Source organism: Lampetra fluviatilis, chromosome 17 (genome assembly GCF_964198595.1).
Source record: "Lampetra fluviatilis chromosome 17, kcLamFluv1.1, whole genome shotgun sequence".
Lineage (NCBI taxonomy): Eukaryota > Metazoa > Chordata > Hyperoartia > Petromyzontiformes > Petromyzontidae > Lampetra > Lampetra fluviatilis.
Genome location: NC_136291.1, coordinates 6,064,394 through 6,091,111, shown reverse-complemented (window position 1 = coordinate 6,091,111; position 26,718 = coordinate 6,064,394). Strand labels below are relative to the sequence as shown.

Below are 26,718 nucleotides of genomic sequence, written 5' to 3'. Positions count from 1 at the left end.
ATGGTGGTGGGGGGGGGGCAAGGTTGCCCTCACGTAAGATGGCCGCCACGAAGCTCTCACGTCGGCGACCGATTGACGGACATCAGGGGGCGGGGCCCCGAGTCCCCTCCCACACGTGGAAGGGAAGGGAAGAGGAGGGAAGCAGTGACGAGAAGATGGCGGCTCCTGGCGGGCAGGTGGAGCGAGGCGCTGCGGCAACAACAGCGGCAACAACAGCGGCTGCTGCTGCTGCGAGTGGGGCGACGCACTGGCAGGGAGGCGATGTCATGGCCGAGGTGCGAGCAGCGGCGGCGGTAGCGGTGGCGGCGGCGGCAGGCGGGGAAGTCGCGGTGGGTGCGGGTGAAGACGGGGGTGTCACCACCCGTTTGCGACAGCTCTACCCGGCCGTGAACGAGGACGAATCTCCGCTGCCCCGTGCCTGGAGCGCCAAGGACAAGCTCAGCTACATCGGCCTCTCGCTGGGGAATCTGCGTGTGCACTACAAAGGTGCTGACGTGCCCCCCAAACTAAGCTTGCCCCCCGCCCGCTCCCTCTACCCACGCTGACTTCCACGCCGTCGTCAATCCTGACTTGTTTTCCCGTCCGCTCCCTTTTTGTTCGTCCGTGTTTGTCTTTACCCGTGTCGCGATTTGCCCTCACAGGATGGGCATAGCCAAGGATGGTCGAGATAAGTGGGCAGGGGACAGCGTTGACCCCAGGAGAGAAGCGATCTTGACCCATGGGATGGACATCGGTACTACGGCTGACCTGTGTGTGTCGGGGTGGCAGGGTTCACGCGTGAGTTGGTATCCCCAAGGACAGGGCTTATACCCAGAAGGTGGATTTGCGGTTGGGTTGATCCAGCGGACGGACTTGCTATGATTGATCCTGGTGGACAGGGGGTAGGGCCCTTCTTGGGATATCAGTGTCGGCGTTGGCCCAAAAGGTGGACAATGGCAGGGCTGATTTAGGATGCGGGCAGGACCCATTTGCCATGGACAGTGATACGGATCGAATGATGCAGTAGAACGATCCATTAACAACTTGGGAGGGCTCCTCGCAGTGTCACCCCCACTTATATCCATTCCACTCTGGCTCTTGTCAACAACATTTGTAATATTGTCACAGCTGCAGTACGGAATTTTAATCTGGAATCCTGACCACAACAACACAGAGATGTGCCCTGGCGTTCTGCTGTGTGTTGGGGTTCACAGAGGATGGAGGCGGGGGTGGTAAGTCGCGTCGGTACTCTGTGTTCCCGCAACCTCCACTTGTGGCTGTTAACCTTGCCCCACGCCCTCCTACCACCACCACCACCACGACCATCCCACCCCGTGTTATCTCCCATTTCACCCCAGCGCCGATGTTGTCACTGGTTGAGCCATCTCCTTTGACTGGAGATATCGGTCAGACCCTAGTCATTGTTTAACAAGCCATGGTGGCGAGATGTTAACTACCTCGCCAGGTATGCAGGAGGTCGTGGGTTCGATCCCCGACATGCTGTTTATTTGGAGTTCGCGTGTCTCTCTGCGTGGTCGAATGGATTTGTCTTAGGGTCCTTAACTCTGGCTTTTCCATCCGCATGTGCCGAGAGTATTTGGCTGCTATAGATTCCCACGTGATAAGCCACTTAGGTGCGCTATCATTTCTGGCCGGGTCGCTTCTGAAACAAGAGCCATATAGTTGCAGTGGGCTTTACCAGGTAAAATAAAAAAAATATATAATATCTTAAGAACGAGGGTGTGTTCAAGTGCTTTGTTCACAATAACAATCGCAGGGGTGTTGTTGCGCAGTGGGCTAAAGCACTGCGCGTGTCTCCCACCCAACTCGATAACCTGGCCACGGTGAACGGCAGTGACGAGGGATATCTGAACTGGTCCCAGTCACGCCCCCCCCCACCTCAGCCCTTTCACCCAACCTGCTCGGACCAGCGTGGTGAAGTATGGTCAACCAACACTCATGACGGACATGAGTGTTGGGGAGGTCTTGCAGGGTCTGGTCCCTTCGTCGGATGACCAACAGATAATGGTTTCATGGGCAGAGTGTTAGGCCCAGTAATGACATTGTTAGGCCATTTGCTGGTGTTGTTATGAAGAACCTCACTCCATTGAGGGGAGGAAGAAAAACATTGTCATGTAAAGACATAATGTTGATTGGGTAACAAAAGTGGGCTTGTGCGCAAGAAAACTGCTTGGATGAAGTATGGTCCGTGGTCGAGATCATCTACAGAGTGTGAGCCAAAGAAGGGAGAACTTGCCGAATACACGTCCATCGTGGAGACGGAGCCATGAAATCAGATCGTGTGTCTTCGCTAGAATTGCTTATTGTGAGAAATGGCTATGACTTGTGGAAGCATTCATCCAGCGGTTGATTGACCATTACTTATGAATAAAGATGCAATCACAAATATCTTTATTGTTTAGGGTTTTTTTATTATGCGTCAAATATTCAGAGTACACTGTGCTGCCACCATGGCCACCATCCAAAGCATCATCAATCCTATTAGACCCAAGCTCCCCCGTTTGTGTTCTACTGTAATGTGCCAGGTTTGCTACTGTAATGTGCCAGGTTTGCTATGTTATCTGCAGCCTTGCTTCATGTGGCTAATTCGGAATCCACTGCACGACCATCGTAGCTTTCGCCCAGACCACATATTTTGCTTCTTGGTACCACCTCAAGTGGCATAACTTGAGCAGTTCCAATTTCCTTGTGGCCAATAACAGTGAATTCTGTGATAACCATTTGAAATGACTGGGGTTATGAAATAAGTTACTGTTATTAGCTGTATAAATCTGTAAAAGCAGAGCTAAAGTTGTACTACTTCATGTGCTACAGATTTCTGCTTTTGCCCATGGGCTATAGGTAACACAAGACAAATACTGGATAATCTTCCCCCAAGGTGTAGTTACGTTTAATCCCTGGGTTTGGCCTCAGTGGTTGTTGCTGTTTAGGAGAACATTTGGCATGTCCATTTGAATATCGTTATCGTTCTAGGATGTGATTCAACAACGTGAAAAATACGCACAATCTAATACAATGTTAATTCGATACCAAACATGCATTTGAGTGGTGTATGTCACTATGTAATTAAATTAAACTGACACCCTCACCTGTGTGCGCTGCAATGGCGACACATTTTGCTGCCAGCAATAAGACCCGGCATGAGGTCCTGTAATATCACATTAGGGTGAGACAAGGGTGAAAACTGCACATATGTGACATGTGAATAAATCCCGAGGGAACACCCAAGGCTGTGCTGTGCATTGCAATCTGCTGCTGGGGAATTATTTGGCCATACTATGTTGGTCATTGCAGGTTGGTGAAGTGGGGAATGTGTATGTGGAAGCACAGTACAACAATGAATGTTTCTGCACTGACCTCTGCTGCCCACCACTTTGTCCCATGTTATTCAAGGAAATTTGGAGGGACACATGCATCGAAGAAAGTTACCTGGATTAGAGAATATTCCCAGGTTAAATAAATAATTCAAGCGGCTAAGAAAATGAAGTGGGCTTGGGCAGGACACATTGCGAGAAAGGACGATTGTAGATTGCCAGGTGTGGCCACACCGAGGAGATGGAACAATGAAATAAGCTTGCGTGCAGTGTTAGGTGGATTACTACATTCTAAGTTCGTGAGTGGATTGATCATGGATGATAATCAGTTTCTGCAACATTTTCTATTGTAAGAAATTAAGCTTCCCAAATTTGGCTAATCCATACAAGATGCCAACTTCTGATCATATCACAGAGGTCACATGCCTACTTGAGTTTGAGTGCTCTGCAGACCGATCATTGTCCATGATGCACATTTTTCAACAAATTTCGTTGGCTACTCTATTTCTCTGCTGAGTTGCCACAATTGCTTGATAAATGCGTCGCCAGTGAGAATTTCTGTCAATAACTGTCTTAAAAATGTTCCCTTTTATTTTGCAGCTATTTAATCCGATCGATTTTCATTAGCGGCGTCAGTTGAGCGGGTGTTCCTTGCAGCCGCTTTTGCCAATGAAGAACTTTCATTAATGCTTCACCCTTGACTCTTTCGCAGGGCATGGCAAGACACCCAAAGACGCAGCATCGGTGCGTGCCAACTACCCCATCCCTGCTGCGTGTGGCATTTATTATTTCGAGGTGAAGATCGTGAGCAAGGGCAGAGACGGGTGAGTGCCGCTCTTGCCCCCCAACGCGGGCACGCTCTCCGCCTGTCAAAAAGCACCTGTGTGGCTCGCTTGCTGCGGGGCCCAATGTGGTGCGTCTCGTGTGTGTGTGTGTGCGTTGTTCAAGCCAGTGAACGAGGCGTGATTTGTTTTACGATCTCCCACCTCTAGGTACATGGGGATTGGGCTGTCTACACAAGAAGTGAATATGAACAGATTGCCTGGTAAGGATTAGAGCCATTTACATTTCACACAAATCTCTAAGGCTCAGTGCTCTGATAATAAATAACACAGCCATTTTATTTTGTTGAATACACTACGTCTGTAAATTCATCCCTCTATCAATGGTCATCATGTATATATGCAGAATATTTTATTTGTATGGACACTGCCTTCGTTAAAATCACCTAGAATCTCTGAAGCTAAGCAGAGCTGAGCCTTTTATGGGAGACTGCCTTACACAGCAGGCTGTTGAGGTGCAGCATGGGGCAGTACAGCAACATCCATTTTACTGGTCGAAACCCACTGGTTCCACCAGCCCACAGGGGATTATTGTGTCCGTCCGTCGTGCAGGAAGGGGCTGGGTGGGGAGGGTGGGGCTGGGTGTGGAAGGGCTGGGTGGGGAGGGTGGGGAGGGGCTGGTTGGGGAGGGTCCGGAGGGGCTGGGTGGGGGGTGGGGCTGGGTGGGGAGGGGCTGGTCACCCCGTGGTGCCCTTATAAAACTCAACGTTTAACCTACTCACGCCGGCTTGTGCCCGCCCTCACAGTCTGCCATATTTGCGGAATACACCACGCCACCGTTGACCCTGGCCATTGACCGAGCAACCCAACGTTTCTACCAGCTCCCTCCGCAGGAATGTGTTGCTGTCGAGTGTTCCCATGTGTAGTAGGCTCTCCACATTCACCAACCCACACTCACCCCCACGACCCACTAGCCGCAGAGAGGCCTTCATCCAGCAGTCGACTGACAAACACCCGTGCGTGCGCATGGACAAAATATATCTGGTGCCTCTTGCGTCTGTGCCAAAGACAAATCACAAACATATCCACCTCTCTGTGCTTGCTGTTTGCCAGTAGCCATGTGGGACACGGGGTACAAAAGCAGGTGTTTAGATTGTCTGTACACACGCAGGCAGGCACGCACGCACCACTTTTGGCACGGGCAAATCCAATCAAATTTAATTTCCCAAAAATGACTCTGTGGAAAAAACACGCCTCATCACTTGAAACTTATAAACAGTCCCCTTCGAAGCCTGTATGGGCGGCACAGTTTGTGTTGTGTAGCACCTATTATGTCTGGTATGGCCCACGAGGGAGGAGGTGGGTCCGACACCGCGCATGCCCGGATGCTCTTGGCTTTCCCGTGGTGGCGGCGCCAGTGCTTTGTTGACGTGTGTTTATCAGCCCCTCGTGTTTTAAGGGTTGTTTTCTCCATTGGGGGGATGTTTTACGCAGCCAATAACGTTTGCCTCTAGTGTACAAAGCCGTACATTTTTGCTGCGATTGTAGAGAGCGATTGCAAGGAACGTGTGGATGTGGCCCTTTTGTTAATCCACTTCTAAATGAGCGCCTTCCCACGCAGTGCGGGTCTTGGGAGTTATTCTATCATGCATCGCCACACCACTTAGCTCTGCAGCCGTATGTGATCACCTGTTTGTGCGTGGTGTTCATCCATTCAATCGCTATCAAGGCTCACTCGTGCTGAGAAACGTAGTTGTTTGGTCATGTGATTCTGGATAAATAACATGGCCCTGCCTATCACGCACTTAGACCACTATCTCTGGCAATGATAACGCAAGTACAGCAAACACAGACATAGGCAACTGAAAGCATACAAACTATTTCACACAAAAGGCCTTCAGACGCTCGTACACACGCTAGAGCTCACAGACACGTAAGAGCTCACAGATACACAGACCTAGTAATTAATTTAAGTTAGGACAGGTTCCAATAATGGTATTCATGTCTGGGAATCGAATATATGGCACCCAGTTCATAGCACAGAGCAAGAACCCACTATGCCACCTACAGAGGCAAGATCGCCAATATAGCCTTCAACAGACTTTTGGGACAAGTGCTGTTAGCAAGCATCTGTGAAGGCCAGCACAGCACACAAGGGGGTGGTAGGCAGCCAGCACCACAGCCAAACTGTCTTTGTCCTCCAAGTGGTAATGTTTACACACCGCACTAGGTACTCATTTGAGGCTGAGTCGACCTAGGTGAGGAGTTCCAGGACCTGTTCAGATAATAGTCACTGACGTTGGTGGGCCTGTGAGTGGGAATCGACATTGGGTCGCCGGGTTCGTAGCGCAGCGTGCCAACTGCTACACGCTAACCACGTGATCACAAAGACAAAGACCTCCCATATAGTATTTAATAGACTGTTGGGGAAAGTGCCGTTAGCAAGCACCTATCAAGGCCAGAACGGTACATGAGAGGGCGGGTGGCCAGCACCACTCCCGACCGCCTTTGTCTCCCTAGTGGGGATGTTTACTACACACCGCACCAGGTACTCATTTGAGGCTGAGTCGACCTAGGGGAGGCCCAGGACTGGCTCAAATAATCCCCACTGGAACACACACACCCAAGCACACCCATACACTGGCATGCTTGTACAAACACCCAAGCATGGGGCTGTAGCTGTGAGCTGCACTATCTTAGCCTTGCACAGCCAAGATAAGCATCTACAGGAACATTAATAGTTAACTGCAGTGGCACAGCAGTGGAGTCAGCTCTTACTTTTTAATGTTCCATGTGTTGACATTTCTGTGTGCAGTGTTGTAAACGCAGCACGTGTGTGCTTACACACTGTACTTGTGTACTTGTGCATGTGTACGTACGTGGTAACATTAATTATTTACATCTGAGCACCCTGTTGTTTTGAAGATTTTTCCTTTCTATCTGATCTATTCGGATAAGAGCACCTAACAGAAAAAAAACTATAATTTTCTTGTTATGGAGAATATAAGTAACTAAATAAGCAGATACTGGTCTCCTTCATAAAACCCTCTCTACATGAACAACAACAGTATTTGAATGCAACTCCAACAGCCCTGCACAGGCTGATCATCTATTATTAGGGGTGTCTGGAATGGCCAAAAGTGAGTTGTTTTGTCCAGTCGTCTGTCCATTTTCAGTATTCAATTCCAAACACTTGTCGACCGCTCCGTGTGTGTGCACGTATGCAATGGGGTGCGGGAGTGTAGCACTTAGCGCACTGCGCTACCAACCCGGTGACCCGAGTTCGATTCCCGCTCACGGCCAACACCGGTGACGGTTATCTGGATCGGTCCTGGGCCTGCCCTAGGTTGACTCTGCATCAATTGACTACCTAGTGTGATGTTTAATAACATTTCCACGAGGGAGACAAATGCGGCCGGGCGTCGTGCTGGCCACCCACCCTCATGTGCCGTTCCGGCCTTCATAGGTGCTCGCTAATAGCACTTGCTGTTAACAGTTTGTTAAGGCTATACTGGGGGATCTTTGTTTTGTATGCAATATTACATGTGAGTATAGTTAAGACTGGTGGGGCAGTGGTTAACGAACCTCATAATAAACCCAAATACCTGGGTTCGATTCCAGGCCATGGTTAACATTCGTGGTGAGTGATGTTAGAACCAGTCCTGGGGTTCACCCTTCACCAATCCTCACTGATCAGCGTGGCGAAGTATGGTCAAACAGCCCCAATGACAAACACGGCTTTCGTCCAGTAGCATATTGCAGAGGGCTGTAAGTTGCGTGTTTTTAGCTCTATTTGTTGCTTATTTTAAATCACTAAAGTAGCAACAATTAATAATGTATTACATCTGTGTGAGTTTATGAAATGCAAATGTCCTCGTGTTATCCTTATTCACTTGCACAGTGTGTGATATGTCAATAAGCAGCGACGTACATCAATGCACAGATTATTTGGTAATACTCCCTTGGTGATTGGGTGCACAATCAAAAACAACAACAAAAAACACATTCGTTAGTAACACTGCCTTAAAAAGATAAAGTATATAAATGGTGACCCTTTAAGAAATGGCTGTTGTTTACAGCACATAGGCAGAGTTATATTTATATTAAGTAACATACGTTGATGCCAGCCATGTTGATAGTCATCATGTAATGACTGCGCATTGATTCCGTTGCGCACCACAGCACGCAGTAAATCGTGCACGTGAGAATCCGTTATCTGTTCTTTATGCAAATGAGATTCCCGGGGTTTCATTCAGGCCCATGGAGAAAATGTGTGTACAGAGGTCGAACTTCTTTCGCACCGTACGTAGCCAACCGTGGTAACCGAAGTTGAGAAAATTAAGCTGTACAAAATAAGACTGGACAGTTGACAACGGATACAAATAAGGCACAATCAATTGTCGAAATGAATCTTGACCCTGAATTGTGACGCGGTCGTTGAAAAATAATCTTTATTTAGACTGGAATAACCTGATGAGCTATAAAGCTCTTTTTCACAGGTGTCCAGTCATCGCTTTGGAGGGTGAATCATCGCGTACCTAAATTGCTTCTCCACATTTCTTTCACCGGTTGAGCGAACGCCGCGTGCAATAACAGGTACTGTAGGCTTCTGTGGGGGGCTAAATTGCCAGCTGAGGGTCGTGCAAAAACTGTTGGCCTGTACCATGTTCCAGTGGCTGTGCCACCTCGCCTTCACCAACCTGCGCTGACCAGCATGGTGAAGTATGGTCAAAGAACCCGTTTTACCCGCACAGCGTGGGTAAGCCCTCATCCAGCAGTGTAATTGACCTCGCGGATGTACATGTCCTTACGAGTGCTATTCCATTTGAAATGCTTTGACATTTCCGTTAATGGTGCCTCCGCTGCGCTGCTGCTGCTGCTGCTGCCGCCCCCAGGCTGGGACAAGTACTCGTATGGTTACCACGGCGACGACGGCCACAGCTTCTGCTCGTCGGGCGCGGGGCGTCCGTACGGCCCCACGTTCAGCACGGGTGACGTCGTGGGCTGCTGTGTGAACCTCGTGAACGGCACGGCCTTCTACACCAAGAACGGACACAGCCTCGGTGGGCACCCGCGCGGGCCGCTGTGTGTGTGTGTGTCTTTGAGTGGGCTGCTGTGTGTGTGTCTTTGAGTGGGCTGCTGTGTGTGTGTGTCTTTGAGTGGGCTGCTGTGTGTGTGTCTTTGAGTGGGCTGCTGTGTGTGTGTCTTTGAGTGGGCTGGTGTGTGTGTGTGTCTTTGAGTGGGCTGCTGTGTGTGTGTGTGTCTTTGAGTGGGCTGCTGTGTGTGTGTGTGTCTTTGAGTGGGCTGCTGTGTGTGTGTCTTTGAGTGGGCTGCTGTGTGTGTGTGTCTTTGAGTGGGCTGTTGTGTGTGTGTGTCTTTGAGTGGGCTGCTGTGTGTGTGTCTTTGAGTGGGCTGCTGTGTGTGTGTGTCTTTGAGTGGGCTGTTGTGTGTGTGTGTCTTTGAGTGGGCTGCTGTGTGTGTGTCTTTGAGTGGGCTGCTGTGTGTGTGTGTGTGTCTTTGAGTGGGCTGCTGTGTGTGTGTGTCTTTGAGTGGGCTGCTGTGTGTGTGTCTTTGAGTGGGCTGCTGTGTGTGTGTGTCTTTGAGTGGGCTGCTGTGTGTGTGTGTCTTTGAGTGGGCTGCTGTGTGTGTGTGTCTTTGAGTGGGCTGCTGTGTGTGTGTGTCTTTGAGTGGGCTGCTGTGTGTGTGTGTGTCTTTGAGTGGGCTGCTGTGTGTGTGTGTCTTTGAGTGGGCTGCTGTGTGTGTGTGTGTCTTTGAGTGGGCTGCTGTGTGTGTGTCTTTGAGTGGGCTGCTGTGTGTGTGTGTCTTTGAGTGGGCTGCTGTGTGTGTGTGTCTTTGAGTGGGCTGCTGTGTGTGTCTTTGAGTGGGCTGGTGTGTGTGTGTGTGTCTTTGAGTGGGTTGCTGTGTGTGTCTTTGAGTGGGCTGCTGTGTGTGTGTGTGTCTTTGAGTGGGTTGCTGTGTGTGTCTTTGAGTGGGCTGCTGTGTGTGTGTGTGTCTTTGAGTGGGCTGCTGTGTGTGTGTCTTTGAGTGGGCCGCTGTTCGTGTGTGTCTTTGAGTGGGCTGCTGTGTGTGTGTGTGTCTTTGAGTGGGTTGCTGTGTGTGTGTCTTTGAGTGGGCTGCTGTGTGTGTGTCTTTGAGTGGGCTGCTGTGTGTGTGTGTCTTTGAGTGGGCTGCTGTGTGTGTGTGTGTCTTTGAGTGGGCCGCTGTGCGTGTGTCTTTGAGTGGGCCGCTGTGTGTGTGTGTCTTTGAGTGGGCCGCTGTATGTGTGTGTCTTTGAGTGGGCTGCTGTATGTGTGTGTCTTTGAGTGGGCTGCTGTGTGTGTGTCTTTGAGTGGGATGCTGTGTGTGTGTGTGTTTGAGTGGGCTGCTGTGTGTGTGTCTTTGAGTGGGATGCTGTGTGTGTGTGTCTTTGAGTGGGCTGCTGTGTGTGTCTTTGAGTGGGCTGCTGTGTGTGTGTCTTTGAGTGGGCCGCTGTGTGTGTGTCTTTGAGTGGGCTGCTGTGTGTGTGTGTCTTTGAGTGGGCTGCTGTGTGTGTCTTTGAGTGGGCTGCTGTGTGTGTGTCTTTGAGTGGGCTGCTGTGTGTGTGTGTCTTTGAGTGGGCTGCTGTGTGTGTGTCTTTGAGTGGGCTGCTGTGTGTGTGTCTTTGAGTGGGCTGCTGTGTGTGTGTGTGTGTCTTTGAGTGGGCTGCTGTGTGTGTGTGTGTCTTTGAGTGGGCTGCTGCATGTGTGTCTTTGACTGGGCTGCTGTGTGTGTGTCTTTGAGTGGGCTGCTGTGTGTGTGTGTCTTTGAGTGGGCTGCTGTGTGTGTGTGTCTTTGAGTGGGATGCTGTGTGTGTGTGTGTCTTTGAGTGGGCTGCTGTGTGTGTGTGTCTTTGAGTGGGCTGCTGTATGTGTGTCTTTGAGTGGGCTGCTGTGTGTGTGTCTTTGAGTGGGCTGCTGTGTGTGTGTTTTTGAGTGGGCTGCTGTGTGTGTGTGTCTTTGAGTGGGCTGCTGTGTGTGTCTTTGAGTGGGCTGCTGTGTGTGTGTGTCTTTGAGTGGGCTGCTGTGTGTGTGTGTCTTTGAGTGGGCTGCTGTGTGTGTGTGTCTTTGAGTGGGCTGCTGTGTGTGTGTCTTTGAGTGGGCTGCTGTGTGTGTGTGTCTTTGAGTGGGCTGCTGTGTGTGTCTTTGAGTGGGCTGGTGTGTGTGTGTGTGTCTTTGAGTGGGCTGCTGTGTGTGTCTTTGAGTGGGCTGCTGTGTGTGTGTGTGTGTCTTTGAGTGGGCTGCTGTGTGTGTGTCTTTGAGTGGGCCGCTGTGCGTGTGTGTCTTTGAGTGGGCTGCTGTGTGTGTGTGTGTCTTTGAGTGGGTTGCTGTGTGTGTGTCTTTGAGTGGGCTGCTGTGTGTGTGTCTTTGAGTGGGCTGCTGTGTGTGTGTGTCTTTGAGTGGGCTGCTGTGTGTGTGTGTCTTTGAGTGGGCCGCTGTGCGTGTGTCTTTGAGTGGGCCGCTGTGTGTGTGTGTCTTTGAGTGGGCCGCTGTATGTGTGTGTCTTTGAGTGGGCTGCTGTATGTGTGTCTTTGAGTGGGCTGCTGTATGTGTGTGTCTTTGAGTGGGCTGCTGTGTGTGTGTCTTTGAGTGGGCCGCTGTGTGTGTGTCTTTGAGTGGGCCGCTGTGTGTGTGTCTTTGAGTGGGCTGCTGTGTGTGTGTGTGTCTTTGAGTGGGCTGCTGTGTGTGTGTGTCTTTGAGTGGGCTGCTGTGTGTGTCTTTGAGTGGGCTGCTGTGTGTGTCTTTGAGTGGGCTGCTGTGTGTGTGTCTTTGAGTGGGCTGCTGTGTGTGTGTGTCTTTGAGTGGGCTGCTGTGTGTGTGTGTCTTTGAGTGGGCTGCTGTGTGTGTGTGTCTTTGAGTGGGCTGCTGTGTGTGTGTGTGTCTTTGAGTGGGCTGCTGTGTGTGTGTGTCTTTGAGTGGGCTGCTGTGTGTGTGTGTGTCTTTGAGTGGGCTGCTGTGTGTGTGTCTTTGACTGGGCTGCTGTGTGTGTGTGTCTTTGAGTGGGATGCTGTGTGTGTGTGTCTTTGAGTGGGCTGCTGTGTGTGTGTCTTTGAGTGGGCTGCTGTGTGTGTGTCTTTGACTGGGCTGCTGTGTGTGTGTGTCTTTGAGTGGGATGCTGTGTGTGTGTGTCTTTGAGTGGGCTGCTGTGTGTGTGTCTTTGAGTGGGCTGCTGTGTGTGTGTGTCTTTGAGTGGGCTGCTGTGTGTGTGTGTGTGTGTCTTTGAGTGGGCTGCTGTATGTGTGTGTCTTTGAGTGGGCTGCTGTGTGTGTGTGTCTTTGAGTGGGCTGCTGTATGTGTGTGTCTTTGAGTGGGCTGCTGTGTGTGTGTGTGTCTTTGAGTGGGCCGCTGTGTGTGTGTCTTTGAGTGGGCCGCTGTGTGTGTGTCTTTGAGTGGGCCGCTGTGTGTGTGTGTCTTTGAGTGGGCCGCTGTGTGTGTGTGTCTTTGAGTAGGCCGCTGTGTGTGTCTTTGAGTGGGCCGCTGTGTGTGTGTGTCTTTGAGTGGGCTGCTGTGTGTGTGTGTCTTTGAGTGGGCTGCTGCTGTGTGTGTCTTTGAGTGGGCTGCTGTGTGTGTGTGTGTCTTTGAGTGGGTTGCTGTTTGTGTCTTTGAGTGGGCTGCTGCTGTGTGTGTCTTTGAGTGGGCTGCTGTGTGTGTGTCTTTGAGTGGGCTGCTGTGTGTGTGTCTTTGAGTGGGCTGCTGTGTGTGTGTCTTTGAGTGGGCTGCTGTGTGTGTGTGTCTTTGAGTGGGATGCTGTGTGTGTGTGTCTTTGAGTGGGCTGCTGTATGTGTGTGTGTCTTTAAGTGGGCTGCTGTGTGTGTGTGTGTCTTTGAGTGGGCTGCTGTGTGTGTGTGTGTCTTTGAGTGGGCTGCTGTGTGTGTGTGTGTCTTTGAGTGGGCTGCTGTGTGTGTGTGTGTCTTTGAGTGGGCTGCTGTGTGTGTGTCTTTGAGTGGGCTGCTGTGTGTGTGTCTTTGAGTGGGCTGCTGTGTGTGTGTGTCTTTGAGTGGGATGCTGTGTGTGTGTGTCTTTGAGTGGGCTGCTGTGTGTGTGTGTCTTTGAGTGGGCTGCTGTGTGTGTGTGTCTTTGAGTGGGCTGCTGTGTGTGTGTATTTGAGTGGGCTGCTGTGTGTGTGTCTTTGAGTGGGCCGCTGTGTGTGTGTGTCTTTGAGTGGGCCGCTGTGTGTGTGTGTGTCTTTGAGTGGGCCGCTGTGTGTGTGTGTCTTTGAGTGGGCTGCTGTGTGTGTGTCTTTGAGTGGGCTGCTGTGTGTGTGTGTCTTTGAGTGGGCTGCTGTGTGTGTGTGTCTTTGAGTGGGCTGCTGTGTGTGTGTGTCTTTGAGTGGGCTGCTGTGTGTGTGTGTGTCTTTGAGTGGGCTGCTGTGTGTGTGTCTTTGAGTGGGCTGCTGTGTGTGTGTGTCTTTGAGTGGGCTGCTGTGTGTGTGTCTTTGAGTGGGCTGCTGTGTGTGTGTGTGTCTTTGAGTGGGCTGCTGTGTGTGTGTCTTTGAGTGGGCTGCTGTGTGTGTGTGTGTCTTTGAGTGGGCTGCTGTGTGTGTGTGTGTCTTTGAGTGGGCTGCTGTGTGTGTGTGTCTTTGAGTGGGCTGCTGTGTGTGTGTGTGTCTTTGAGTGGGCTGCTGTGTGTGTGTGTGTCTTTGAGTGGGCTGCTGTGTGTGTGTCTTTTAGTGGGCTGCTGTGTGTGTGTGTCTTTGAGTGGGCTGCTGTGTGTGTGAATATTTGAACTTGTCCTGGGCCTTGCCTCTGTCAAATAAGTACCTGGTGCGATGTGTAAACATCAGCACGGAGGAGAAAAGACGGCCGGGCATTGTGTTGGCCACCCTTCTTGTGTTGTCGGTCTTCATGGTACCGATACAACACTTAAGGGCTACATGGGAGGTCTTTGTGTTTTTGTAAAACTTATGTGTATGTGGGCTGTTGTGTCTGTCTGCGGATCGTTCTGTGTGGGCTGGTGTGCATTTGTGTGTACAGGCCACTGTGTATTTGTGTGTGTGGGTGGGCTTCAATGTGTGCGTGTACAGACTCCTGTACATGTTGCTGTGTATATTTGTGTTTGTGTTGCTGTATATGTGCATGTGGGTTTGTGCTCACTGCCATGGCTAAGTTTGCGTACACTGGTGTGCACTGTGCTGGTTTGTGTATATGGTGGTGTCTGTGCAGACTGGTAGCAAGTGTGCCCAGTGGTTCGTACTTTACTAAAAACCCACCAACCTGTGTTCGATTCCCAGCCATGGATAAGATCAATGGAAAGTGGTATTTTAACCTCCCCTAGGTCGACTCAGCCCTAAATAAGTACGTGGTGAGGTGTGTGAATACCAGCACTAATGTTGTTGTGGCCACAGCACCCATGCGCACCATGATGGTGTTGATAGGTGCTCACACCTACAGCACTTGTTCCATTCGTCTCAAAGACTACTGGGGAGGTCTGTTTTTGTGTGTGCTGGCCAGTGTGTATGTACAGGGCGGTGTCTGCGTGCAATTTAACGCGCGTGTGTGTGCCCGCGCTGGCTGCGAAATGGGCCGTTCTTTGTGTGCGGTCTGCTATGTGAGGGGTGTCCGTATGTATCGCACTTGAATAATAGCCTCTAGAGCATATCAGCTATGTGCATATGAATGCAGAGGGTTGTACTGTATGTCGCCAAACCAGTTTGCCGCATTCACATGTGGTTAGGTGCGTTTGTGTAAGGCTGCATATTCCAGCCACATTCAAAGTAACAACCCGTCTCAACTTACCGTTACTAAATCCATTTATTTTGTTTTTACTGTTTACAGGGACAGCATTCACAGATCTCCCGGTGAGTTGAAAATTCATTAATATGCACCACGAGCGCAAGCTGGTTTTTACCGTCCAGTGAAGTACACCACCACCTGTTGTTAGCTCCTCCTCATTACCCCCCTCTTGGGGTTACCACTTTGCATGATCGGCACATTCTACGGTGTGACTGTTAAGCTCCGGCGATGGCTCACGATTCCAGGCCGCAAGGTCTCAAAAGCCAGTCCACCTTTTACTGTGTTACTCGCCGCCTTCCACCATTCGCGTGTAAATTACTCGGTGAACATTAATCGCTCCTGTGACCAAATCTCATCATACCTCGGAAAGCTAAGCTCCTGGGTAATGTTTGGATGAGTGACCACCACCAGAATAGATTTTCCCCTTTTTTCTGGCAACAAAGCAGGTGTTAAGATGTCAAAACACCAAACTGAAACCTTTTACAAGGAATCATGTCTGCATTAACCACAATACTTGTGGTCAAAATGCAAACAAAAAACATACTCTGATAATATATGCATTGTCTTAGAGGCTGCTGCAGTGCCATGTGGTGGGCAGCAGAGGGACAGCACAGCAAAATCCATTGTTGTGCTCTACTACTCCTACTTTTATGCTCCCCATCTTGACCAACCCGCACTAACCCGAGCGGTGAAATGGATTCATAATAACCTCCACGACTCCCGCACAGTGTGGGTAGGCCTAATCCAGCAGTGGCTTGACAAAATAGTGTACGTGTGTGCAATTGGGTTGTGGTAAGACCGTGTATATATGTATGTTGAACTTCTTTTGCACCGTACGTAGCCAAGTGTGCAAATCAGAGAGAGAAATCAGAGGGGTGATGGACAACCAACTAAACATTAAAAGCAGTGATGAAGAAATTAGTTTTCTATCTTGATTTAAAAGTGCATAGCTCTAGTGGCTTTCTTGATATCGGAAGGAAGAGCGTTCTGGCGCGTCTGAAAGTGCGCGATGCAGTGACAAGACCAGTGTTCCATTGATATTTGATACAATAAATACCATACTGGCTTCCTCAGTCCCAGTGCAGCTATGTCCACCGTTGTTGTATACGGATGGCTGATAAATGGTGTGCAATCATATCTACTTTTTGGCTACCCCCGTATTTGTAATCTTTTTTCCGAGTGCTCCGATTTCCCGCACACATTAAAACATTGTAATACGTATGCACCTCCGTGTGTTGTACATTGTGCAGGATCTAAACGCCAATGTCGAGGTCTGCTCGCCACGAGAGAGCTTTGGGAGAGGGTTCCCGTAGTTTTACTCCAACTCTGTTGATAGAGCACAGTTCTTGTCGTTTCTTGTAGACCACGCTGCATTCTTAATCTCTTCATCGAGGCAAGGTATGTGATTACGAATACAATATGGTCTTCAAGGTAAGGCAAGAAGCCTTCTCCAACCTACAATTTAAATGAGTATAGAACAAGGGGTTCCGTGAGGACGCCAACTTCTCTTTTATGCAGCCACGCTAACCCGTGATGGGACGAGCGGTGGTCATGCTTGGCCTTGCCCAGGCTGGCACTCTGGTTTGTGTACGTTGTGGACTCGGCGGACGTGGTGGATGCCTTTTTTGCCAGAACCTCGGCCGAAGGCGGTTCATTGGTCAAGGTGGATATTCGACATTGCACCGTGGTACCCAATGATATAGCGACGCCCAACACTCTTTCCGTTGTTATCCCCGTGTGCTGCAGCCCAACCTTTACCCGACGGTGGGGCTGCAGACCCCGGGGGAGGTGGTGGAGGCGAACTTTGGGGGGCAGCCGTTTGCGTTCGACATCGAGAACCACATGCAAGAGTGGCGCGCTCGCATCTCCGCTGCCATCGCCCGCTTCCCAACGCCCGGCAGCCACGCAGCCTGGCAGGGAACCCTGCACACGTGAGTGCCCACCTAGCCCCCGCCAACAGCACTATCCCCACTGTGAGACCTCTCCTGACTTGACTTGACCCGAACTGACCAACCCGGGCCATGTAACGGCACAAGCCAGAGATTTTGCGAGTTGTTGGTCGCTGCTTGTTTTTGGGAGGCGAAACGGGATAGTGGTCGGCACTTCTGCCGCTGACTTATTTCGTATGACGTTATTGAAAACTGCAGGCCACACGCACACAAAGACAAATGTCCCCCGTAAAGACTTTAGGATATTGGGGCAAGTGCTGTTAGCAAGCACCTATGAAGGCCAGCACAGCACACCAGGCAGGAAGTAGGTTGCCAACACCACATCTGGCCACCCTTACCTCACTTGTGCTATTATTTTCCATTTTTAAATCCTTTATATTAAGTTCGCTTGCTTGCGCGCTTACGACCGTGCAAATCTTTCGGTCGTTTTTTAACCCACTTCCCGTGATCCAATCGAGCTGACATTTTGCACACAGACTCGTCGTGCATGACAATTTATTTTCGTGAAAAAAATTTAGCAAAATTTCGCACTTTTTAGGAAAAAATGCATTTCATATTTAATTTAAAATACCAATGTGATAAAAATGAAACTCTTACTCAAGAAAAACAGAAATTTATAGTTAAAAACTTTGTTTTTACGGGTTAATTTTTATCCACTGCACTTGGTACTCATTTTAGGCTGAGTCGACCTTGGGGAGGCACATTAACACTTGAGATAATCATCACTAATGTTACCTGCAGATGAATATTGAACTCGGGTTACAAAGTCCGTCGTGCAATATACTACCAACAAGTCCACTGCTCCGCACGTGCAAAAATACACAAAGACACATTACACAATCACCATCCCACAGACACACGTATGCACATACACACATGCAAGCACACTCGGTGTCACTCACACACAGATGTACAGACACACACCAGCCCGCATGGATGCCCACCAAGGCCATGCCCATTCCTGATGTATGTTCACGCAGCAGCCACTAGGTCCTGCAATTGTCCAGTCATTTCCGTGACAAATAACTTGATGTTGTATTATAAATAACGTCTTTGTTAGAAAATAGCTTATTACGAGAGTAGTTTATTGTGTGCTGGTGGCATAACTTATGTCGCAAACACGTGTGTGTTGACAATGCCTATGCTGTCCCTGTCCCAATCTCACAGCATGGTGGCATCTTACCTGGTGCATCATGGGTACTGCGGCACAGCGGAGGCCTTTGCAGCATCCACAGGGCTGGAGCAGGAGGAGGATATGCGCTCGGTCCGGAACCGGCATCGTGAGTTCCGCAGGCTCACCGCCATCCCACTCATCATCACGCATGGTACACTTCCAATGTAATAGACCTTTGTAGAAGAGCCGCATGTGGATGGGAGGCCACTGTGTTTGGAAACATTCATGCACTGTGCATGTGTCACAGCTCTAGCCTCTGTCATCACATTCAACGAATAGAGATCTATTTTAAACGTCCCAGATTAAAGTCATTCTTTTCAGTGAGACAATAGATTAATATTGGTCTCCTTTCATAAGGCATTGCTCATTAGGCGCAATACGTTGCGATGAAGGCCGTTGCAAAGCATGCTGATCCCAGCATTGTTAAGCGACACACAAGAGTGTATTTCTCACTGGCGTGAATCATCACATCAGTTAGAACTTTTGCAATGACGGCAGTAATCGCTAGCCCCGGTCAGGGTGGGTTCCAGGCACGACGCCCACACGTTATTCTCAGTTGTAGCCCTGGCGGCGTTTGCTTGCGACGATCGCGGCTGCTGCTGCTGTGTGTCGGGGGCCCAGGCATCCAGGCGCTGGTGCTGGCCGGACGCATGGGTGAGGCCATCGAGGCCACGCAGCAGAGCTACCCCGGGCTGCTCGACCGCTACCCGGAGCTGCTCTTCCGGCTCAAGTGAGGGGGGGTGGTGGGGGGCCCCCTGTCTCGATTCCGAACGAGCACTTTAGCCGCTGCGGATACGCGCCTCCTTCACGCGCGCGTTGGGCACTTGCGTAATATTTTTGCTTTAAATGAAGCGAGCTGATTGATGTCGTTGATGTGAAGTGCGCTGTATTAATAACGATTGATTGATCAGAACTAGAGAATTTCAAGCCGGGTAAGTGAGACCGCTGCGGTGGTTGCTCTGCGTGGGCTCATAAGCTTGCAACTTTACAGGTGGTAACTGTTGTCTGTACATTGTACTGACCTCCACTGAGTTGACTTGGCCTAAAATTGAGCCAAGAATCGCTATGTGTTGACTGATCGCAGGACTGTGGGGATGATTGCGTGCTGTTGGCACCCAGGTCTTTTCCCAAACCACAAACTTGTCACATCTCTTAAGCTTAGCGAGCCCAGTCGGTTCGTGTTTGGGCCCGGTTTCGTGTTTGGATTCTGTTGGTGTATTAGCCCAGTTAGTGTTTGAGGCCAGATAGTGTTTGGGTGGGAGACTGCTTGGTAATACCAGGTGTTGCAGGCTTTGGCTGCAAGGTGGATGAATAATGATAGCACATTAGTCGACCGTTTTTATTCAACTGCGTGGAGCTATAAGTGGGATCCCATTTAAATGTGGTTGTTTTCCAAATGAAGATAAACACCCATTCTTGGAATTTGCCAAATGTCCCAATACAGGGCCCCTCCTGAAAGCAAGTCTTGAGACTCATGACACTTTTCTGGGTAAATGGGATTGTTGTCATTATTATCAACCTCCGACAGTGTGCCAGGCTGGATCGTAACAGCTGCTCAATGTCGGCTCTTACTCCAGTTGCATGTAAGATACGCCTGTATTGCCTGCGAGGTTGATGCGTTGCGCATGTCATAGGTGTGTGTTTTGCGTGTGTCCTGTGTATTGTGCATGTGTCCGTGTGTTGCTCGTTTCGCGCATGCCACAGAGTGCGGCAGTTTGTGGAGATGGTGAACGGCACGGACAGTGAGGTACGCTCGCTGGGCGCCCGCAGCCCCAAGTCTCAGGATGGGCTCCGGGTGCCACACGGATCCGGCCACACTGCAGCATCCTCCTCCTCCTCCAACCCCTCCTCTCCTGCCGGCACCACCAGGGGCCTAGGTTAGCTTGGAGCTACACTTCCCATCCACACTCGCATATACTGCTCGCGATACCGATATCTGCAGAACGGTAAGCTCATCTTGTCCTTAGTCAGCCTAGCCCAGTGGCAGGAAACTTTTTCCTTACTCATGGCCGAATAGGAATTTCAAATACTGTTGGTTGCCTACATATTAATACGCACACTCTTCATTGTTATCCAATGGTAACGCGTAAAATAATGTGCATGTCAACTGAGTTTAAAGGGGCCCCCTTACAGTGACAAAAGTGACCGAGCATGGTAAATTGGAAACAAAGTGTTGCCAGGCCAAAATCACTCCCCTCAAGTACCCAAATACAGCAGCTGAGATTCTTACAGTGACTGATACATTTAATATGTGGGCCGTTTTTAAGCGGTAGGCCTCATAATCCAGCCCACGGGGCTGTAGGTTCCCCCGCCCCTGGCATCGCCTTATTGCGGTCGTTCTTACTCACCAGCAGCAGCGGAGGCCGGAATGAGTTGCGCGAGTAACGGACGCACGGGAAGGACGCCACACGCCGGCCGGGACAGGAGAGCTCGTCGCACGTGCAGCCCCACACCCCACGGCAGCGGCAGCAGCAGCAGCAGGTACGAAGCGACCAGCCCTGCACCCGATGCATCTACCGTGCACAGGGTTGTGCACTGCGCACCGCACGCAGCAGCAGCAGCAGAAGCACAGCGTCACCCGCTCGTACTACGCGACCCAGTAATAGCTGTGGGAGTGAGCTGAGCATGTGTCTGGACAGGGTAATTTTTTGAGTTGTGAGTCTGGCACCGCTGAAAACCTGATTTTGGGTTTTAGCCACCCTTGGTAAAACTGGATTAATAAACCGAGTGAGTTGGTGCTCTCAACCCTGTTACCATCGAGCATATGAAAAATAACCCTCTAAATATTTTTCACTTAATTTGGCACATTTGCTATTTGAGAATTAAACATTGTAGCGTAATTGACAAATCAAAATGTTTTACGATCACTCATAGTCATTGACTAAAATAAAAAAAACTTTTTATTTTTAAATGTTGACCACTGCTGCCATGGAACGCTGATCTCGCACGCACGCAATGCTCAGGCCCACCACATCATCACAGCCGGGCGACGGCGGGGCCGGTGGTGCCGGTGGAGCCGTGGAGGTGGCGGACACCGGCGAGACTCCCATGGAGTGTTGCACAAACGGGCTACACGGCGACTCCAGCGAGCGAGTGTCTAACGGCAGGCAGCACGCGACAAACGGGGCGCTGGAATCGCACCCGCCACAGGCCGGTGAGTCACTGAGGCTGCTGCTAGCTGCAGGGAAGACAGCGGAGGTGGCTGTGCACTTGAAGTTTTGTTTCCCATTGAACGTTATAAAGGTGATGAAGCGTGTGTGCCGACTGCTGTAAAATCAGCAGGTTTTCGTTTATACAGCGCCTTCGTATCAGTGCCTTTGTATCAGTGACGGCGTCTCTGAGCGCTTTACGTAAGTTAAATGTACATGAACGCCCGAACATGTAGAATTAAAGACATTAAGTTTAAAATATAAAAACGGACTTTGGAGACCCCGTGACAATTATACACAGCAACCATTGCCCCCTACTCTGAAAACTTGGCTGCACGCTCCTGAAAAAAGTCGCAGACCCAGTGACACTTTCCTCGGTAAGCAAGCGTCATCATATTCAAAAACATTCCAATATTATGCCATTGTGCAGTGATGTCACAGCCCGAGGCTCACATGATGTTAATTGAGGCCCCGTTACTGCACCGGGGCCTTGCCTGTTTAAACGAAGGAAATCCACTTGACTTGAGTAACTTGAATCTTGACTTAAAGCTTTTGTGACTGCAGGAATTCATATTCTTTGGGTCTTTCGGTTCGGTCACGTAGATAGGTTAAAAATTAATTTAAAAAATAAACAAGAAAACACGACGTTTCGATCGCAACACAAGCTTTGTACCGAGCATTTTGCTGCCAGTACATGCCGGTGTGCTCTTTGTAAGAACGAGAGAACTTGTAAGAATGCAATGGCAATCAGATTTATGTAACGTGGGCTTCCCCACTTTTAAATATGAATGTAAAAGTTGTACGTTTTTATGCAGACCCCCCCCCCATATAATGTGTACTACATTTCTTAACACCTAATATTTAGTCATCTTATTTATAATATTCTTTTTTCTGGTGCACATGCGTTCAAACTGCGTTTTCTGCATTGTTTGGTTTATGTATTGAAATTATCTGCTTGGCTCTAATTGTTGTAACCCAGGACTCCCTGGAAACACATGACCTCATGTCTCATTGATCATGAACGAAGATCATATTTTGAGGTTAGCCTCTTTTTATGCAATAATGCAGTTTCATATTCCAAATTTAAATTGAAAACGGTGTATGCACCCTTTAGTATGATGATGATGATCCAAGCAATATGCAGGCTTAGCAATGCTTGGCGTCTGAGGTCTGCTCAGATCGGGCACATTCTGCGTGATTTGGCCATGGCATGCACCACGTGTAACCTGTGTAAAGGCTACGTTGTCAGCAGAGGGGCAGTGCAGCAAAATCCATTGTTGTACTGTGCTTTTCTCGAACGTCTATGCTCCTCGCCTTCACAGAACCGTGCTAATGAAATCATTCCCAAGACCCGTGTGACATGGGAGGTCCTCATCCAGCAGTGGATTGGCTGAAGGGCTGTGTTGATGACAACTGCGGTAGGTACATTAAATGAGCTCTCAAGCCTCCTTCACTCCTTAATTGTGCCCTGCCCTGTGCCCCGCCTCAGACGTGGAGGGGGACGATGAGCGCCCTGGCGGTCCCAGGCCGTGGGCGCTATGCGGCGGCGCTGTCGAGCACATGGTTCACTTTGGGCGGGAGCTGCAGGCCGAGTTGCAGCGCATGTGCAGCGAGATTTCGCGCGAACACACGTGGCACCTCAACGCCCGGGCCCTGCAGGTCCGTCTGGGGTCTTCGTCCTTGTTTGTGTGTTCTCTGCATGAGTGTGTGTGTGTGTGTCATTATTTAACGCTAGGAATGGTGGCTGTCTTGTTATGAACCCGATGACCCGAGTTTGATTCTTTCCCATGGCTAATATCGGTGGCAAGTGATATCAGAAATGCCCCAGGTAGACTCTGCCTCATATAAGTACTTGGTTTAGTATGTTAACATCAGCACTTGGGAGACAAAGGTGAACAGGCGGAGTGCTGGCCATACCACCCACCCCCTTAATCGGTGTGAGATAAAGGCAACGAGGAGATCTTTGTTATGATTAGTGTGTTTTATTGTGTGTGTGTGTTATAATGCATGTATGTTTGTGTAGAATTATGTTGTATAGCGTGTGACGAGTCTGTATGCTGTGTCACCATCAGGATGCTTTCAGTCTGCTGGCATATGCGGACCCGTGGAGAAGCCCCGTGGGTTACCTCCTGGGGCCGGCGCAGAGGGAACACACGTGCGCTGCCCTCAACAGCACCATCCTGGGTGAGCCCACCGCACCCACTCGCCCAGCCCCTAGTCATTCCATCATTCACTTGTACATTATCCACTCCGATTCCTTCACCCTCGTTGAGGACTTCGTCTACCAGACTGATTATTTAATCTAATCCATACTGTGCGCAACCGCAACACTGCAGGTATCAATACGTATCTTGGGGTGCTTTGGTGGCGAGGTGTTAACTCCCTCTCCTGCTTTGCCGGAGGTCGTGGATTTGATCCCGATCCCTAAAGCCTGTATATTTAGAGTTTGCATGTTCTCCCAGTGGTCGTGTGGATTTTTCTCCGGGTCCTCTGGTTTTTCACTCCACATTTAGAAACATGCTTTTAGAGTATTTGGCTGCTATACATTTCCACTTGATGAGCTACTTCGTTGAGCTATCATTTGTGGCCAGGTCGCTTCTGAAAAAGAGCTAAATATCTCACGGGACCTTAGCTAGGAAAATAAAAACTTCTTCCTTAGCACTGCTTCACTATGGATTTCCCTCCCATTGTCTCTTTTACCCAAGCCCTTGTAATCATAACCTTGCTCAATGCAAGAAGTGTGTTCTCTCTTATCTATTACCACTTTGAAAAGTGACGTTTGTTGCTGGCGGCTTAATATTTTTGGCATTTGTGTCTGCTCAGCAAATGTGTAAAAAAAGGAAATATTGCTTCTATGACAGCCAATAAATCCCCTGCATCGTCAGTCATTTGATAATTTATATCTATAACGTATGGGGTTAAATCACGATAGTTAACCAATACAGTTAACTACCGCGAATAATTGATATCATATCTTAAAATTCTATTGTGACAAAGAACATAGTTGAAGATTAATGTAGCTGTTTCGGAAATGTTCCCATTCTGCTATTGTGACCTCGTAGCCAACCAGCCAACAACAGCCTCCCTGACCGGCGCTCCTGCATTACAATTGTATACTCATCTATGTCTGAAGACCGCTACCCTCGTTGTCTCTGTGTTTGTACTTTCTTCAGAGTCCCTGAGTCTGCCGAGGCAGCCGGCGCTGTCGATGGTGGTGGGGCAGCTCTCGGAGTGCCTGCGCCTCATGCCTCGTGCCGGTCTCGGCTCGGCCGCCTTCGCACCCATCCACGAATACACGCACTGACGAACGGCGCCACGTAGCCATCCCACCCCCCTCCCCCCCACCGATCTCTTCCCCTCCCCCAAGAAGGATCACTCACCGGGTCGCATTCTCATCACAGTCGACTCCATTATCTTATGTGCAGCGCTGGCAACACCGGGCAGTGTTGTACAGGCAAACAAACAACAATCAATTGCGGAGCAAGGTAGAAGGCTCCATAACGGTAAAGCATTTGAGTTGTTCAAAACTAATTTAATAACTTCATGTGTCATGAAGGTGAATAACCGGCTGCCTCTTCCCAAGAGGAGGAGGACGGCAAATGTGAGTTGCATTGCGTGTGCATGCAACCCTCAGAACCATCCACTGAGTTCGGAGCCATTTTCATTTGACCGTGCAAACACGCTGGTCATGTGCATGTCACAGGTTCGCAACGGGACAGGTTTATCCATAGAAGTGGCGCGCGTGCGCCGTGATCACACGACTGAACACACGTGTGGGTCCCCCGAACGGCTAATACACGACATTAGCTTGGGAATTCCAGGTGTGCGTGACGGGTTATGTTTGTCGGAGCAGTTCGACGCTGCGAAAAAGGCCCAGGCACGCGGACAATGCTCACTCACCCAGATCCAGCGAATTGAGAGAAGTTCAGAGGAGTTATTGACCACCGCGTTATGGTGCGAGGGCGCGTGTGGGTGCACGGTAGTCGCCCGTGAAGAAAGACGCAAGCACCCCCCATGCTCTTCCGCCCACGTGTTCCTTCAGCCGTTCCTGCATCTGCGTGCCCACTTGTTCCCTCCTTCAAAGCGTGGGGTTCTGGTCCATTAACGTTCTATTGTACGCGTGCAGCTTTAAATGTGGAAGGTTCGCTGTAAATTGTGAAGCCTCTTTTCATTAGCAAAACTAAAAAAGGGTTGAAGAATGACTTGCAAAGATGATGAAATACGGTTCCATTAAGTTCGTGGCCAATAGGTGTTCGCAGGCTTATGCAATGCCTTTTTTGGATGAAATATTGATTGAAGAAAGTGTGCTTTTGTCATTCTCACTCTTAAGCTCTTCGAATGGTTGCCAAGTATTAAAAACAACTTCTGGTGCATCAGCTAGACTATGTTTTTTCTTTGGCGAAGTGTTAGTAATATGCTGGTTGTGTATACAAAGTGGCCATCTTCATTATGTATTAGATATAAGAGGGTTTTTTCAAACTTACCGTCCTTGTTTTTTTTACCACAATAGGTTTTTACTTCCCGCTGTCAATTTACAAATTAAAATAAATACGGATCCGATCAGATTTTGAAGAAAACATCGTAATCGAAAAAACATGACTGGATCGCCATTTTCTGGATCTTACTGTGACACAATCAAGCGCCGTCACATCCCGATTAGCCAATCGGCTCAATGATCCTTAAGCGCATAAAAAAATGTATCATTATACTGCAGCATTTGTATAGGTTGGACACCCCCTGTTGAATTACAATGACCTATGTTGGATTCAAAAGTGGGGATTGTTTATTTTCTTGAACAGCAAAACCCTATTTACATGATGTTATTAATTATGTTTTAAATAATAAAGAAGGATTGTTCTATACTCTTGTGAATTACATGAAAGCGCAATCCCCTTGTGTTTCAACGGGGTTGCCTTGCCCATCGACTCTGACGGCATTGTCCGTATGGTGTTACTATTAATTTTAATGATCAGGATTGTACCAGAGAAAACACGAACCGTCCCATTGGCATGGAATTAAATTCAGAATGTGACCAGACCCAGGGAAATTGGGTCCCAGCAGACCTGAACTCTGCACCCCTCGTATAAATACTGCATATGTATATATTAAAAAAAACTGGATTAACGTTTGGATGCATTTTTTAAACATGGATTTTATTACGTTGGAAGGCACTAAGGCAGGCGATTAAGTCTCGCAATCCTTGACGTCACTAATTTAGTGTATGTTGCATTGGGCAGAGCCAAAAATAGCATGGCCCTCCACGTGAATTCTTGGCCAGTGCAGTGCTGTAGTGGCTTATTGTGAAGGCGCCTAATAGTCGCTGCGTCGGGGTTTCTGCGGTGGGCTTGTTTTTATTTAAGCAGTACAGTACAACATATATTTACTCATCAGGTTACGTGGTGTTGTGGCGTGAGCAGTTGATCCGATTGAAAGGTTGAGAATTTTAATCGCATTCCTGGGTCAATTCGGGCCACCATCCCTCTGGAAAGTCGGCAGCGTCCTGCCTCTGGATAAACTGGCCCGCACCATGTGAATGTGGAACTCTCACCACTGGCTCTGCTGCCGAGCAACCACCACCCTGT

General features: G+C 49.4%; 1 protein-coding gene across 2 annotated transcripts; it reads left to right on the top strand.

Moving 5' to 3' along the window:
* Positions 1-127: 127 nt before the first annotated feature.
* LOC144936875 (ran-binding protein 9-like) lies at positions 128-25,998 on the top strand. 2 transcript variants are annotated; one of them, XM_078864069.1, is made up of 14 exons: positions 128-486; positions 4,027-4,138; positions 4,307-4,359; positions 8,992-9,159; positions 14,907-14,929; positions 16,611-16,795; positions 17,981-18,093; positions 18,609-18,717; positions 19,692-19,864; positions 20,342-20,468; positions 20,951-21,141; positions 22,626-22,795; positions 23,209-23,320; positions 24,310-25,998. In XM_078864069.1, the coding sequence occupies exons 1-14, from the start codon at positions 156-158 to the stop codon at positions 24,438-24,440; spliced, it is 1,998 nt and encodes a 665-aa protein (XP_078720195.1). In that variant the 5' UTR covers positions 128-155; the 3' UTR covers positions 24,441-25,998. The 2 variants fall into 2 exon arrangements, with proteins under 2 accessions (XP_078720195.1, XP_078720194.1); XM_078864068.1 differs by having other exon boundaries at positions 20,339-20,468.
* The last annotated feature ends 720 nt before the right edge of the window (positions 25,999-26,718 follow it).

Excerpts from the sequence above, each read along its gene's own strand:
- LOC144936875 (XM_078864068.1), top strand. The coding sequence starts at position 156 with ATGGCGGCTCCTGGCGGGCAGGTGGAGCGAGGCGCTGCGGCAACAACA. Across the intron at positions 18,094-18,608 it reads CTCGGTCCGGAACCGGCATC|GCATCCAGGCGCTGGTGCTG; the intron begins GTGAGTTCCGCA and ends TCGGGGGCCCAG. Across the intron at positions 22,796-23,208 it reads TCAACGCCCGGGCCCTGCAG|GATGCTTTCAGTCTGCTGGC; the intron begins GTCCGTCTGGGG and ends TGTCACCATCAG.